Genomic DNA, 16,190 nt, shown 5'->3' with positions numbered 1-16,190 from the left:
GTTAACCTTCAGAAATTCACTATATGTGTACAGGTTTGTAACGAAATGAGGGTGAGTAAATGATGGTAGCATTACATGTTTGGGTGAACTGTTCCTTTAAGAAGAGTTTTAACAAAAAGATGCATGCTTCTTTAAATGTTTGAATCTTTTACTTTTCTTAAATGAACAGTTTAGCCAAAAATGATTCATTTATTAATCAGACTGATCCACTTCTCAAGATTTGATGTCCTGGCTGCAATAGTTCACAATCCACCGGAATCGAAGAGTAGCCTATTAAATAAAGAAATTTTGCTGTCACACAAAAATATCAAATGGCTTAATTGAATTATAATACTTGAGTCACATCAACTACTTTAAATGACACTTTTTTTGTGCTTCTGTCACTTTGGAGATCGACAGCTTTATTTATCCTTAAAAAAAAATCACTTTTTTAGTTCCTTCCTTCAAGAAGAGTTTCAGTCGGTATAAGATGGTTGCATACTTCTTTAAAAGTTTGAATCTTATGAATAGACACACTGTCCTGGCCATTACAGGGAACAAACTGTCTAAATGACATTTAAAGGACAAGGCTGATCAGTGCAGAGAATCTCATGCAGAAGTACGACCCAAATGTAACCGATATTAAGCCATGTGTGCACTTCCCTTAATGAAAGGAAGCAATGCAAAAATACATGGACACATAGTTCTCTGTTCCCCACAGCCAAAACGGCAACTTCACTAAAGAAAATGGACAGTTCGTACAGCTTAAGTTGGAGACGTGCAGGGCCTAAGATGGAGAGAGGGTTTGAGACAGAAGAGCTCGTGAGACAAGACTGGCAGAGGAGAAAAGCCCCCAGCCACAGGGAACAATAATTAGGTTAAGTATATATAATCCTCTCAGCCTATTACAGCCCCACTGCCTTCATTCATAAAAACACACAGCTGCCTGAGCTCGCTCACAAACTCACAGCAAGGACAGAGACACGTACGGTGCTCTGGAGATCACAAACAAACTCGAAAATCATAGGCTTAGAGCTACATGACACATTACAACAGGCTGAGCCTCTTCCCTTCTGCCCAGCTCAGTGTAATGTTGCAACAACAAACTGATGAAACAAAACAACTGTGAGGAGCAAGTGCACTGTCAAAGATGATATTTTTATGTCCTTTTTTTTTTAAACTGGTGCAGATTTTCAATGTCAGATAGCAATCTATGGAATATATCCTGTCTTGAGAAAACATCTTGAAAATTTAATGCGAAATACACAAAAAACTATATCTAAACAGTTAAATATTTTAGATTATAACAAAAGAATGGTAATGCTTTACAAATACATTCAACTGGTTGACATTTGCTAATGTATATCAGGTATAATAAACTTTATAACCAGCATAAGCATTTATTCATCTAGGTTCATGTTCATTTATAACTATGCTATTGTAATTGTTAATTCATATTAGTCCATAATACATTTACTGTTGTTAATGCAACTGAAAAGTAAATATGGTGGATCAGTTCTATTAATTAATTACCACTATTAATTATATGCTTATTACCCTGCATACTACTAGCATATTGGCTTTTTATTAATAGCCTTTAAGCACATAATAATGCTTAAAATGCCATACAACTTAACAACTACCTTACTACAGTAGCTTTAAACACGCAGCAAATCAGGAGTTTATGGAGGCAAAAGTCATAGTTAGTTTGGTCCCCAAACTAAAGTGTGACCATAGATTAGTGTATGTTAAATAATAACTTAGATTAATAATGTAAAATGGCTAAAATTCATGTTAGCTACTGCATTAACTTAACATATATTTTTTTTCACCTATTTCAATTTAAAGACTTGACTTCAGTTGCTGCCAGTGTTGCCAAGTCATGGGGCTACTTTATCACTTTTGCCGCGAGTTGTGTTTCATGTCCGCGGGTTAAAGCGCCCCCGATAACGTGATATTAAGCCCCTGCAGTGCGATTTTTTTTACCAGGGAACCCTGCCCAAAACGTGTATTTTACCCCCTGGAACGCGATTTTTAATGGGGAGCCCCCCTCGAAATGCGATTGGGCTAGTTTTGGGCTAGTTTTGAGTAGCAATTGGGCAGGTTTTGTTGTGAAAACCTGGCAACCCTGGTTGCTGCCTCAAATTTTCAAGTATAATCAACTTCGTTGTGCAAGACAATTTAAATATCAAATTTCATATCATATAATTTTTTACAGTGTGGAGAAACAAGACATCAAAGATGGCAACTACATCTTTTTATACAATTACAAACATCCTGAAGCACTCAAAAGCAGGTTGACTGCTTTAAATGAAGCACACACTTGGCAAATCCTCATTTGAGTTCGTGCAAATGTGACCCAAATGATATTTACTCGGACAAATGGTGCATTGCACTTTACAGAATAGTGGTTAAAAGCTCATTTGTGAGTAACACAATCCAAGCGTGTCATAGCCTACTTGCGAAAAAAGAGGGCAGTGGCCATATTTATAGAACCCAATAGTCTAGTTCTTATAGATTCGGTAGAGAACCAAGCCAGCTAGCTAAATATGACAGCTCAATCAATATTCTGTAGTCGCTCAGTGTTTGATCATTTGTACATGGTGTTGCTTTATCAACCCAGCACCACGTTTTATTGCCATTTCAAAGCATATTGCACAACGTACTGAATTTGGTCCAGCAAAGCAGGAGAGGGGAAATGAGGACATGTGGTTTGTGTATACAGTAACCTTACTCTCTGTTCTTATCATTAATTTTATTGGGTGAATGAAAGTGAGAGCAAAGTCCACAACGGCGGTGGCAAACGTGCCTGAACCTGTGGTGCAGTTTCAGCACATGCAGCAATATGCGGATGTGAGGTGCGAGCGTGTGCACGTGGGACCGTCAGGGGGCTTCCTAATATCTCTATCTGCTCCCTGTGTGTTGAAGGGTTATTGCCGTCTTAGCAGCTCACCTGATTTAACCCCACACGTTCGACAAGGATAGTTTTCATTTTCTCACGTCTGCGACTGACTGACCAGTCGTGACCACCGGGAACTAATGGAGCTTGTCGTCCGAAAGCGTTCCGTCTCACCGTATGTAGGTCTAATTCTAGTTTAAATCAGGAAGTGAAGGATAAACAGACCCCTCGGGGAGAAGCAGAGTACGTGCTGAGTATTGCCATCAAGATATATGACTTGTCAGCCATGTGAGGACCTTTAAATCGCAGACATAACTAAAGGGCAGCAATGCCACTGAAGTCCGACAGACACCAGGCCTATAAAGCAGCAGGACTCCTGCGACCTGACCTTTGACGGTGCACATCATAAGGTGTGAAATCACGTCATGTCAACCGCCACTCACATGACTGCAGGTGCTCTCGCACCATAACTGTAGGGTCTATGTTATGCACTTGACTTGAAAGCAACTGCATTGTCGTGTGCATATAAAATGTGATATTCTTTGCACAAAACCTATGGCCTGTAACTAAATAAGATAAAAATGAATGACATTTTTAATATGAAGCAATTTCTAAGTGCAATGCAACAACTGGCAGGTTCAGGGACGTGACTGTCCAGACCTCAATAGCTCTACGGTTTTAATTTGTGTACAGGTAAATCAAACATACTCCGGGTTCACATCCCTTTTGAGAGTGAATTTCAAAATGGATCTTCAGAAATAAAAGCTGGTGCAGATTTTCAATGTCAGATGGAATACATCAATTATACTTTTTAGTATTCAAATGTCTCTTCCTGAGGAAACATCTTGAAATTTGAACATGGCACAACACTGAAATGAACAAATAACTAATATCCAGCCAATGAAATATTTTAAAGTATAACTAAAACAATGGTAAGACTTAAAATAATGTTATTAACTATTAATGTGTAATTAACTAACAATTAAAATTTTGTGCATTTATTCATTTAGGTTCAAGTTAATAGCTATACTACTGTTCAATTTTAATTTATATTAATTCTTAACACACTAACTAATGAAAATTAAGGCAACTTGAAATGTTAAAAATAAATATTTGTGTATGTAAAAAAAATGGTAAAATTGCTATTGCATTATAGCTAATGTCAACATGTAGAACCTTATTATAAAGCATTACTGCACAATTGTCTGTGATTTTTAATAACGTGTTAATATCATGATTGTGGGAAGCCTGTTACTAAAAAGGTACCATAAACAGGCTTGACAGTGCAAAATAAAGGTTATCAGACTTTTTTTTATAAGGAATGCACACGACTATCGATTTTTAAGCAACAACTCTGATATGGACAACAAAATAAACTAAAGCATTCAGCTTTAGACAGTTGTCTGTGCTGGCAAATGTCCGATGATGTTAAGGGTTAGCGGGACAAAGGACATTTAACTTCAACACACCAAGATACAAAACCACCCTCACCCACTTTTCCAGTACCAACATTTACATGTTCCAGGAACCCAAGGACAAATTCAGATCCTATCGTGGGTGAACACCTTATGGTTGGGACTGCACCCAGCCCTGCCCATGAAAATTAAAATGTCAGTGTGACAGCATTACTAGTTTTAGATGCCAGACACGAAAAAAACAGCATCAGAAAAGATTCACAGCCCACTGCACCTGACTATTACAGTATCTCATGATATGTGAGAGAGTTTGAGCACCATCCTACCTGTTTACAAACTAGGCGCTGCTCAGGGCACCACAGCATTGATGGGAAGCTCAACAGCTGTCAGCAAGTGTATGATCAATGCGTGACACCCAGCTGCGTTACTGGCGTTTTATTATAAGTGCAAGCGCGTTAAGGTCAAATGAGAGACTTGGCTACTATGCATATGGAGAAATTTTAATTCTAGACTTATGCGTCACGGTGCGAAGAGGCCATGTGCGCAAACGCAAAGGTTAGAGATAGAGACCCATAAACGAGCGAGCGTCAGTCGTGACAGCGAGCAATGCATCACACCAATCACATTTGCAATAACATGTGTGCGGCAAGATTGGCTAAAGAATATTAAATATTGGTCTTTATAAAGAAGATGACTCACCTGTGCAGACAGCGCGTGGCTAGAGCTCGGGTGACATCAAATGCAGCGCAAAGCGAAATAAAGATTTGTCAATAACTACGTCACGATCACTGGCTGATGTGAGGTGCGCGCTTTGGTTGCAAAAGTTCCCGCGTTGAACTGAGAGCTTTTGATCGCGCGGACGGCTGCGTAAAGCTTCGGACAATGACCAGCGGCTGCGGGGTGTTTCGAGTTGAACGACGAAGCGAGCGATGGGGAAGCGTGAAGCGAACTTGCTAGCTGCTGCTAGGCAGAAGACGAGACGAGGGAGGGCAGAAGGGAGGAGTAGAGCGAAAGTGTGCACGGCACTACGTGCATTCCCATGTATTGCCTCCATTTTAGGGGGATTCCCACTCGACCTCAGCGCAAACTGCGCCTTGTGAATGAGGTGAGAACACCTATGATGAGAAATATTTGACGCTAAGGCTTTAAATGCATTCAATAAATATCGTACAGTACAGCGCCTATGTAAATATTTAGGCATGTAGATACGCCCTCACTCTATAAAGTATACTATGCTCATGAGTAAATGGTGTTTTAAAGGAGCACTTAGCATTTTTTTAAAACGAGAAAACTTTACACATTAAATAACTGAATCTAAATATTATTAAGATATGTATACTCACATGAGATGAAGAAGCCCAGACATATTATTCTTCTAGAAAACACCGTTTTACTCTACATGGAGCGGGTCGCCCTCTCGTGGACGCAGCCATGATGACATCACATGACCTGACGTCACACAATTGCCTGAATATTGTTAAAAATAAATGATTTACTATATTGTAAAACAAACATATACATGAGCCTGGTTCAAACAAAGTTTGTGCAACTTCAAAACCACTGGTACTTTGGGAGCAAATAGGAACTTAAAAAAAAAGATATTTTAATTTAAGATATTTAATTTTTTCGGCACATGTATTTTACTTCTAAAATTACTACACGCCTTTTTGAAAAAACGTTTCTAAAATGTTTCATTCATTTTATTCAATTTTAATTAGTTGTCCTTGTTCTATAAGACCCATACATAAAATTTTGAGGGTAGGGGATGATAATCTAACAATAAGCGTATTTATTTTTGGCTTTAAAACAATGGAACTCTAGGTTTTCCTGCTGGTCCCAAATTTGACAACTGAAAACTTTCAGAACCTACAAACCCCAAGAATCACAAATGTTACCAATGAGATAAAATGTCCAAACAAAATTATCCAACCCCATAACAAAATGGGCATTTTGTTCTACAGATCAAGGGAGTTTACTGTAAGCTTTCATTCGTAAGCAGTGACTGTTACTTTGGCTCCATCTGCTGTAGAGAGGAAATAAAGCAAAAATTAAGACTCTCCGACTCAGAGATAGTTCAACCAGCCACAAGAAACTTGGATTTTTATAGAAAATTGTATTTATTAGTATTCACAAATTTAATTCATCTTCCAGTAGAGCGATCCGTGCTCCTCAGTACAACCTATGGTGTGGCATAAATTCATAAGATGAGGTGATTCACAATGGCTTTTTATTTTCAAGTAACAAAATATTATGAGGCAACCCACAACCTGTGATTCTATGAGCAAACATATAAATAAAAGGTATGAGAAGGAAATCTACAAAAACAGCTTAAATCAAAAAATAATCCAAAGACAAGTTTTGGACTTCAACATAAGGCTGACTTGTGATGTGCATGGGACTGTAACGGCTGAAGACACTTGGAAAAAAAAAAGTAGGCAATATTTGAAATCTTACATTACAGGAATGTAAATAAAAACATCCTGCCAACAGATTCTTCCTCAGAACAGCAAGGTCGGAAAATGGCATTTCTGAAACATTCCAATCTTTGGCTTTCACGATAAGCAGATGCTTTTCATCCATAGTGATTTTCAGTACATTAATTGCAGGGACGAATTCCCTGGTGCAACCTGGAGTCATAATGCCCTCTCTCAAGGGCAGAGTGGTAATGGGACAGTGAATATGATCATCTTTCCAGTTCAAAAATCAAAAGACACGAGTCAGGCTGCAAGACGATAATTCAAATATGATATTGGTGCTAACAAATGTTCCACAAAATGCATTTGTCACAGAAAGAACAACCCGCAATTAACAACCCGTATATGCTAATATTTAGCAGTGATTTGGGCTTAAAGGATTATAGGTACCCCAAAGTAATCAAATGGAATCACCATTTTCTAGTCCGGTATTGAGTTCAACCCTCTTCCCAAACAACTGGTGGCTACCGCCACTGCTCTACGTTTTCTAAATAGTCCAATATGGTTTCACTGTCATCCTCCTCTAACCAGTTGTCCTCTACCTCTCCTTCGGTCTCGCTCTCCAGCTTTTGTCCAGCATCTGCTTGTTTTTCTTCCGAAAAAACAGGAGATTGTTCTGTCATTGGTGGCTCCGTGGTGGGTTTAAAAACAGCTTTTCCAGTCACCCCCCACCAAGGCTTCACCTTGGCACGTAACTTGCGCCTCTCCTGCAGGCGTCGCTGCCGGGCCTCCCTGCGCTCCTGCTGCCTGGCGTACTGGAAGCGCTGGAGGAAAAGGTCCCGTGCGTATTCGTACAGCTCCACGTCCCACTGGTTAAGCTCTCGAATCCTGCGCTGGGTCTCCGGTTCCACCTCTACGCTCGCAGCACGTGTGCCGTTGAGCTGCGTGAACGGTGCGATGAAGGACAGGCGGAACGTGTGCTCGAAGAGGTACTGCGTCTTACGCTGATATTCGGTCAGACCAAAAAAGGCCATGTTTCGCAAGTTGCGTTTGGCACTTTCCAATAGCATGGCCCAGCGCTGGCTCTCATTCATGATGGAGAGGTTATAGCAGCCCACCAGGCTGAGGTCGGCCAGCATACGGGTGTTTTTTTTGTTGTTGGCCAGGTTGTAAGGACACACCATGAATTCCTCTAACGAACAACCCGACCAGTCGTCACCATTGTAACAGTTGGGCAGCTCAGACAGGGTGGGTAAACGACCATCACACATGTGTTTAGAGGCCTTCCAGGTGGCACCGCGCTGAACGTGCCTCCATTCGCTCAGGTACCTCCACACCGGATCCCTCAAGATCGTGATGTAGTAGTAATTCCTACTATAGGAGACAGGAAAGAGAAGAGTTTAAGAAAAAGAGCTCAAAATAAAGTAGTCACAATTGACTTGAAACAAAGTGATATCAAAGTAATATCGCGTATAAATCATTAAGTTGGGTAAAGCTGTCATATTTTGTGCATGTTCACATTGACAGAATTATTCATGGCGTAGTTTCTGTTGGAGTGTGTCAGGGGAGCGATCTTGATGGAAAACGGAATGAATTATTGCTGGTTGACTGTAATTATGGGCATTTCAGTATAATGAGCAGAATCATCTTTCGGCTCACATCCAAAGCATTTTCCATATGAATATCAATTAAGACTGTCTGGACAAATGCATTCAACAACAGCGGAGAGGAAGTCTCTGGAGAGCCTCAACTTTTCCTTTACTTACAAGCCAAAGATGAGCCCATGGGATTTTGATTTGATCTAATTGTGTCCATTCGAAAAGCAGGCCTTTCATGCTTTATATCTGTATGCATCCGTCTGCATATTTAACTGTGCATGCTCATTTCCCTCATTTATGCATTTAGACTATATTCTCACCTAATGTTCATATTTAAAATACACCAATAATTTTAAAACTATTTTAAGCAGATTTTAAAAGCTCTTTCAAAAACAGCCAGAAACCTTGGAGTTATGATTGATGATCAGCTGGCTTTCTCAGACCACACTGCTAAAACTGCCCAGTCCTGCAGATTTGCTTTATTCAACATCAAGAAGATCAGGCCCTTTCTTTCAGAACATGCTTCACAACTCCTTGTTCAAGCTCTTGTTCTATTGCAATGCTCTCTTCCAGACAGTTCTATCAAACCTTTACAATTAATCCAGAATGCAGCAGCAAGATTCATTTTTAATGAGCCAAAAGAATGCACGTCACACCTCTGTTTATCAGTTTGCACTGGCTACCAATAGCTGCTCGAATAAAATTCAAGGCATTGATGTTTGCATACAAAACCACCACTGGCTCTGCACCCCTTTACCTAAATTCATTGCATAAGCTTGTGTTCTGCAAGTGAACGTCGCTTGATTGTGCCATCCCAAAGATACACAAAATCACTTTCACAGACTTTTTCATTAAAGGGTTAGTTCAGCCAAAAATCAAAATGATGTCATTAATGACTCACCCTCATGTCGTTCCAAACCCGTAAGACCTCCGTTCATCTTCGGAACACAGTTTAAGATATTTTAGATTTAGTCCGAGAGCTTTCTGTCCCTCCATTGAAAATGAATGAACGGTATACTGTCCACGTCCAGAAAGGTAATAAAAACATCATCAAAGTAGTCCATGTGACATCATAGGGTCCGTTAGAATTTATTGAAGCATCGAAAATACATTTTGCTCCAAAAATAACAAAAATTACGACTTTATTCATCATTTTCTTCTCTTCCGGGTCTGTTGTGAACGCGACTGCTGTGACTGTTGACGTACGACGCTGCTGACGTGTTCTCTGGTGCGACCAATAACAAAGAAAACAAGTCAGCAGCGTCGTACGTCAGCGGCGTCACTGCAGTGTTGTGAACGCGCTCGCAACAGACCTGAAAGAGAAGAAAAAGCGGAATAAAGTCGTAATTTTTGTTATTTTTTGAGCAAAATGTATTTTCGACGCTTCAATAAATTCTAACGAACCCTCTGATGTCACATGGACTACTTTGATGATGATTTTTTTATTATCTTTCTGGACGTGGACAGTATACCGTACATAGATTTTCAATGGAGGGACAGAAAGCTCTCGGACTAAATCTAAAATATCTTATACTGTGTTCCGAAGATGATCGGAGGTCTTACGGGTTTGGAACGACATGAGGGTGAGTCATTAATGACATAATTTTGATTTTTGGCTGAACTAACCCTTTAACTGTGCCCTCCTGGTGAATGACCTGCTCAACTCAATCCGAGCAGCTGAGTCCTTAGCCATCTTCAAGAATTGCCTAAAAATCTCTTCCATCTTTATTTGACCCTCTAACTCTAGCACGCTTTATTCTAATTCTATTCTTACATTTTTTTTAAGTGTACCTTTTAGACTCATTTACTGCTTGTTTTCTTTAATAAAAAAACACTAGCTTTTCTAATCTTTTTGTATTCTATCTGTTAGTTTTCTTTTAATTTATTATACAATTAACAAAAGCAAAAAGCCCTCTAACAGTAGCTTGCTCTATACTTTTTCCATTGCTTAAATGAAGTGAATGATTCAAAAGTTTGGGCTTAGTTTCTTAATGTTCTTAAAGAAGTATCTTACACTCACTAGACTGCATTTATTTGGACAAAAAGTACAGTAAAAACAGTAAAACTATGAAATATTGCTATTTAAAATTACTTTTTTTCTATTGTAATACACTTTCAAAATGTAATTTATCTCTGTGATGGCAAAGCTAAATTACTCCAGTCTTCAGTGTTGTGTGATCCTTCAGAAATCATTATAATATGCTGATTTGCTGCTTAAGAAACATTTCTTATTAAAAATGTTGAAAACAGTTGTGCTGCTTAACAGTTTAATGGAAACCTTGATATATTTTTTTAAGATTCTTCAACGAAGAGAAAGTCCAAAATAACATTAATTTGAAATAGAAATATTTACTGTCACTTTTGACAATTTAATGCATCTTTGCTAAATAGGAGTATTCATTTCTTTCAAAAACCCTTGCACTTTTAAACGGTAGCGTACATTTAAAAACACTACCAACCTTCTACACTCAAAACTTATTCATCAAATCCGATTCCTCCCAATGCAAACATTATCAAACACTGTTGATCCCATGCTAGGGGCGTTTATTTAAAGCACAAGCCTGAGAGAATGGCAGATGTTCTGGTGCCAGCAGGCTGTCTGCCCTCCAGGGCGTCTGAAAGGGTGAATGATTATGATGATTGGTCCCCTGTTGGAGGAATGCGCTGAATGAAAGCGGACTCTCCAGGGTTGAGGCTGACCTGTTGGAGGCTTTTGTCTCCGCATAATTGACTTGCCAGGAGGCTTCAGCGCTGAACTGAACGAGAACAATATGAAGGGAAGGAGTGGCGAAGCGCACCGTGGCACCACACAACACACAATATCATAACAAAAGAAATAAGTGCGTTTATCAAGACGCATTGCAGTCCATTACAGACACTGAAATTAGTTTGATATACTGATAAAAAACCAATTAAACTCTCACCTGGGAGTCCTGCGCCTCTCCTGAGACTCCCGGTTGCCCATGAAAGAAGGCACGCAGCTGGTGAGCTCCGTCCAGTCCGCGTGCAGCCCGCAGCTCCAGCCGGTGGAGAACCGGGAGAACAGCCAGGTGTCCCGTTTGCCTGGCCGGTAGCAGGTACACTTCTTCTGGCCCGCATGGCACTCGCACGGCCTCTCCAGCTGGATGTTGCGGACAAGGTGACGGCCGAACGTGGTCCCCCCGGTTTTCTGAATGTGGAGGAACACTATAACATCGTCCCCCTTGATGTTGAAATCCACAGCGCGGTTAAGGTCTTTGGTGGTGAAATTAAAGCGAGGCACGAATCGAACCAGAGCACCGTCCTCGGAGCTGTACGGATCTCCCGCACCGGCTCCGTTCACGCGATCCCCGCGTGCGCGACTCCCTAGTCTCGAGGACAATGATGCCAGGTGGAGCAACTGGCAGTCGGATGTAGGGCAGACGTATTGTAATACAATAACGCCGAAACACAGGACCATCAGGAGTGCGATGAGGAGCCGGCTGTAGTGGGACTTTTCATCCATCTTCTCGCTGGAAAAGTGGAAGCATTACTCGGTTGTGCGGTTCCCCCACCGCGTCGCGTCGGCCAGGAGCAATGCTGAACAAAACCTGAGACTCGAGCCTCCTCAGCTCAGCACATCAAAACATGAACACGCCCAGCGCTCTTTCTGGATGTTTGTCTGCTCGTGTTCAACGTAGCTGATGTCTACATGTTTCCACGAGGCTTTCCTGCATCGTATTTCTTAGAGATCTTCAGATAACTTCTGCTGTTTACCTCTGCCACAATTCCGTAGCTACTCGCTCTTCCCCGTTCCTCGTTTTCCCAGTAGTCCACACCGCCCCCATTCGCATTTCCCCCTTCACAATAAAAGCCCTCTTTTAGGACTGCTATTTTGGAAATCACAACTGAGATATTTTACAAATTCTACACTTCTTATTTTCTACTTCAAGATTGATTACTTATCAAATGCACGCCAAAGTCAATTTCTGCGTATAAATCGTACGCCAAATAGAAACAGAAAATCGTGATAATGATACGCATTTTCATGAGACCGGGCTCTTTTTTTTTTTTTTTTTTGAATGCTATGTTGTACCATAAATGTACCAATTTTTTTTTTTATTATTATTTTTTTTTAACAAAGTTAATGCAATGATTTGTGTTTGATATTATTTGTTTTTATTTACTTTGATTTATGGAGTAATGTGGATTTCTTAACCCGATAAATTAAAATTATTTATGATAAAATAACACAGAACAATAACATATTTTTACATCTATGCAAATGCATGTACAATATTTGTACCTTAAATAAATAGTAATAATAAAATAAAGAGACAGTTATTTAATATGTTAAGGAGTAATAACATTTGTACATGCTTACAGTTACAACTGGCTCTTTGATGGCAGCCGTAATGTTGAAGTGGTCCTCAATGAACATGAGTTTGACAACCCTGGGACTTTGCCCTAAACCTACCCCTCATACAAAACTTTCATGAGCACACAAATAAATAAATAAATAAATAAAAAAGGACCCAAATGGTCAATTTTTACTACTATAATACATTTGGTCTCTATTATGTAGTGAATACAAGTTCCACACACACACATCTTTAATTGAATTACAGAATACTGCTTTACAGGCAAAACCAATGTTATTGATGCTGGTTGATATTTTCTTATAGGCTCTTATATCTGTAAAGCAGTAGGTATATACATTTAGTGATATAATAAATATATATTCAAAATAACATACACAAATATTAGCTAACACTGATTTACTACCAGATATACATTTCAGGTTATTAATGTCCCATACTGGATAAGGTTTTCTTTAATGTGAGAATATTTCAACATCAGGAAACTAAGCTAACACTGATTAATATTTCACTTAGATTTGACCATTTTTGTATTTTGTGTAATAAGCCTGTGAAGGTGTAGCATTCTCCATCTCTATCACATTTATATTCTGTACTATTGGAAGAAAACAACAAGGGCTGATTATTTTTGAGGTGCTTATCCAATATACATTAATAGTCTGTCAGTCTTCATCTCATCTAGCCAGTTTGTTGATTTAATAACACACATGAAGACTAAAGGAAGATTTAACACTGCAGCTTAATTAATGGCTGTGATTAATCAGTGTTCATGATTGTTTCAACTCATCCGTTTTCTTTTGTGTTTTACTAATTGGTCTCCTAAAGAGACGTTCAAAGCATTTCAGTAGAACTAATACCAGTAAAGCAGAAATGACACGAGACACATTAAATTTAAATATCTGCAGTCTTTATTTCAACAAGACTAAGAAATGTTTAATATAACTTTTCTCTTACATTTTTAGCATCTATCTCTTTGTTTCGCCCATATTAAGCACATACTCTGAATGGGTAAAATCTGATGAACATCTCTCAGAGACCACTAAAACGACTGCTCATTATTTACAATTTTTTTCTTTTCTTTCTTCAGTCTCTCTCACTCCTCATCGCAGATGACTCCAATGATGTACAGGGCTGCAGGCCCTGCGATTTGTCCACCTGAAGGTCAGCGATCAATCTAAAGATGACATTGCAGAGGTTCATTTAAGAGTCCATGTCATCTTCACACTGACTCGGAGTAGCTTGACATACTAAACACAAGACACTTCCTTTCCTGGTCGTTACATCAGAGGCATCTTAACATGTGACAGTGGGAAGCTTTGGGTCAAAAGTATAGAAAACACATATTGCTTTCTATTCGTGGCAGCACATCAGACTAGAAAAATACATAACTGATCTGAGGTGCGTAGCATTGCTGTAGAGATCAGGCTCATGAAACCCTGACAATGTCTCAGGACTGGCCATTCATCCATAGATACTGAACGAACCTCCGAAAGAATGAATAAAAAATGAACGTAAAAAGTATGCATGTTGCAGATACGATTAAAAGCATCATTTAAAACTCTCTTGCCGTGAGGTATTTGAATGCCAATTAAAAGTGCATGTGACATCAGGAACGATCAAGGACCGATGGCCAGCCCTGTCCTTGCATCAGCTTGTACAATTTTCACAATCCCCTTACATAAAACTGTAACGACAAAACAAATGCTTACGGTAGCTCGGTTTACAAAATCAAAATATTATGTAACATGAAATTCGAAGCCAATATAAAACCATCAATTAAATTGTGAATTCATTAAAACGCATTCATCTATATCACATAAATATTTTGAATACTGAAATCAAGATACCTAGGAAAGCGATGCTTGCGAATGCCTTTTAAAGAGACATGTGGTTAAATAACTTACTGTACAAGAGCGAGGGGAGCTGGTTTTTCTGAGAGGTGGGTGAAAAGCTCTTTTATACCAACAAGCACTTGTCAGACATCTGAATGGGAAAGCGCATACATAGCCACTTTTGAAATTAATGTTGGAACGCACCATACACGCAGTCTATTGCTCTACAGGAGGAATGGTTTTAAAATGTGTACCGACTTCAATGGATATCAATCGGGAAGGGGGAAAAGGTTAGACATTTAATGTTACAAAAAGAAATTAAAGTAAGAAAAACCAAAAGAGGCCACCCAACCTCTCAAATCAGCACCGTCTGTTACTGTGTAGTGAAATCTGTAGCAGTACCGATCATACAGTTTTATACCTTACAATACACTTCTAGCAAAATAAACACCTCCACATAAAACCCTGTGTAAAATTCCACCAGCCAGCGCAGTCTTAAGCCATCTTCAGCATACGCTCGTATTCAGCTGGTCCAGTAAAAAACAACTTTACTCAGAATACATGATCATCTTTGAGGGAACCATCGAGGCCTATTCAATGCATCAACTTTCAGACAGATCTTACCTAACCCAAACTCCTTCCTTATCACACACTATTAAGATATTACTGAAGACTATATTCTCAAGTTATATATTATACTGCCAAAAATACTTGGGATGATGATACGGGGGCTGTGAAAGTTACAGAAAAAAAAAAACCCTATGTGTCTGGGATCCTCTAGTTTTGACTTCACTCAAAAGGCAGCAATGCATACATTTTTGTTGGTTGCAACCCTGATAAAGGGCCCATTTATGAATCATTTAAGGCATCATGAAGTTTTTATCATGCTCTAAAATTCAGGAACATATATATGATCTACAGCCAACCAAAGCCTCCATGCACACCAAATGTATAAAAAAAAAATCTGAGTACTTCATACAGATTAGCTTAAATCATACGTGTTATATGGGTTGATTAATTGTTTACCTTTTATAAAAAGCGTTCGGATGATATACACAGCCAATCGTACACACCATCCACCCAAACACACACTCAATCTGACTAACTTTCAAACTAACACTTATTTAAACCATAACTAAAAAAAAATCATGATGAGTCCTGGACACTACAGACACAGAGGAATAAAACCCGGCTGACGTGAAATGCGGCGTGGAAACGTATAGCTGTACATAAATGAAGTCCGTTCTTATAAACACAACAAAATACACTGAAGGGAAGTTATTTGAGGATTAATAACTTGAGTGTCTTCCCCAGATGGCAGGCAGACGGAGATCCTGAAAGCAGTGTCTTTAATGTCCTATGGCAGTTTTCTGCTCTCTTGTTCAAATTCGTACAAACACACATCCTGTTTCTCTCTTGGCCGGTCTTATCTCGTGTGTGGGGTGAGCAGGGCGAGCAGGAGTGCCATCACAGCCAGTGTCAGGCTGAAAGGTGCCAACCGTGTACCACTAGAGGGCTGATCGTCAGCTTGAATCTTGATAACGCGAGGTTTAGCGGGCGCTGGGGTGGAGAAGTAGATGTCCCCATCACTGTCACAAGGGGGCGAGTCACAGCCGCTTCCGCTTTCCTCTCCACTGCCGGCATCCTCTGAAGAAAAATAGATCAATGTTAAAAACAGGCTTGTATGATGTCATCATACTGAATTTCACTTGAACT

General features: G+C 39.5%; 3 protein-coding genes across 12 annotated transcripts in view; all 3 read right to left on the bottom strand.

The window, feature by feature from the left end:
* The window catches only part of mbnl3 (muscleblind-like splicing regulator 3), a 47,096-nt gene extending 41,642 nt beyond the window's left edge, over positions 1-5,454 (bottom strand). For 3 of the 9 annotated variants that reach the window (XM_042738503.1, XM_042738502.1, XM_042738514.1), the window contains exon 1: positions 4,993-5,451. The gene's annotated coding sequence lies outside the window, so the exon portion shown is untranslated. Of the gene's footprint in view, positions 1-4,992 lie in introns of all 9 variants that reach the window. The other 6 variants (XM_042738512.1, XM_042738509.1, XM_042738510.1 and 3 more) reach the window with 4 other exon arrangements.
* Positions 5,455-6,386: 932 nt separating this feature from the next.
* On the bottom strand, positions 6,387-12,108 carry hs6st2 (heparan sulfate 6-O-sulfotransferase 2). Of its 2 annotated transcripts, none has more exons than XM_019115466.2 (2): positions 11,230-12,108; positions 6,387-8,078 (listed from the first exon to the last, which is right to left on the bottom strand). In XM_019115466.2, the coding sequence occupies exons 1-2, from the start codon at positions 11,787-11,789 to the stop codon at positions 7,232-7,234; spliced, it is 1,407 nt and encodes a 468-aa protein (XP_018971011.2). In that variant the 5' UTR covers positions 11,790-12,108; the 3' UTR covers positions 6,387-7,231. The 2 variants fall into 2 exon arrangements, with proteins under 2 accessions (XP_018971011.2, XP_018971010.2); XM_019115465.2 differs by having other exon boundaries at positions 6,387-8,081; positions 11,230-12,107.
* A 1,419-nt stretch (positions 12,109-13,527) lies between these two features.
* Positions 13,528-16,190, bottom strand: part of gpc4 (glypican 4) — a 39,811-nt gene continuing 37,148 nt past the window's right edge. Inside the window, exon 9 of the mRNA XM_042738501.1 lies at positions 13,528-16,121. Within this exon, the coding sequence (XP_042594435.1) occupies positions 15,901-16,121 (221 nt within the window). The 3' untranslated portion in view covers positions 13,528-15,900. The remainder of the gene's footprint in view (positions 16,122-16,190) is intronic.

This window comes from Cyprinus carpio, chromosome B14, assembly GCF_018340385.1.
Source record: "Cyprinus carpio isolate SPL01 chromosome B14, ASM1834038v1, whole genome shotgun sequence".
Classification (NCBI taxonomy): domain Eukaryota; kingdom Metazoa; phylum Chordata; class Actinopteri; order Cypriniformes; family Cyprinidae; genus Cyprinus; species Cyprinus carpio.
This window is presented reverse-complemented; position numbering and strand designations above follow the sequence as displayed.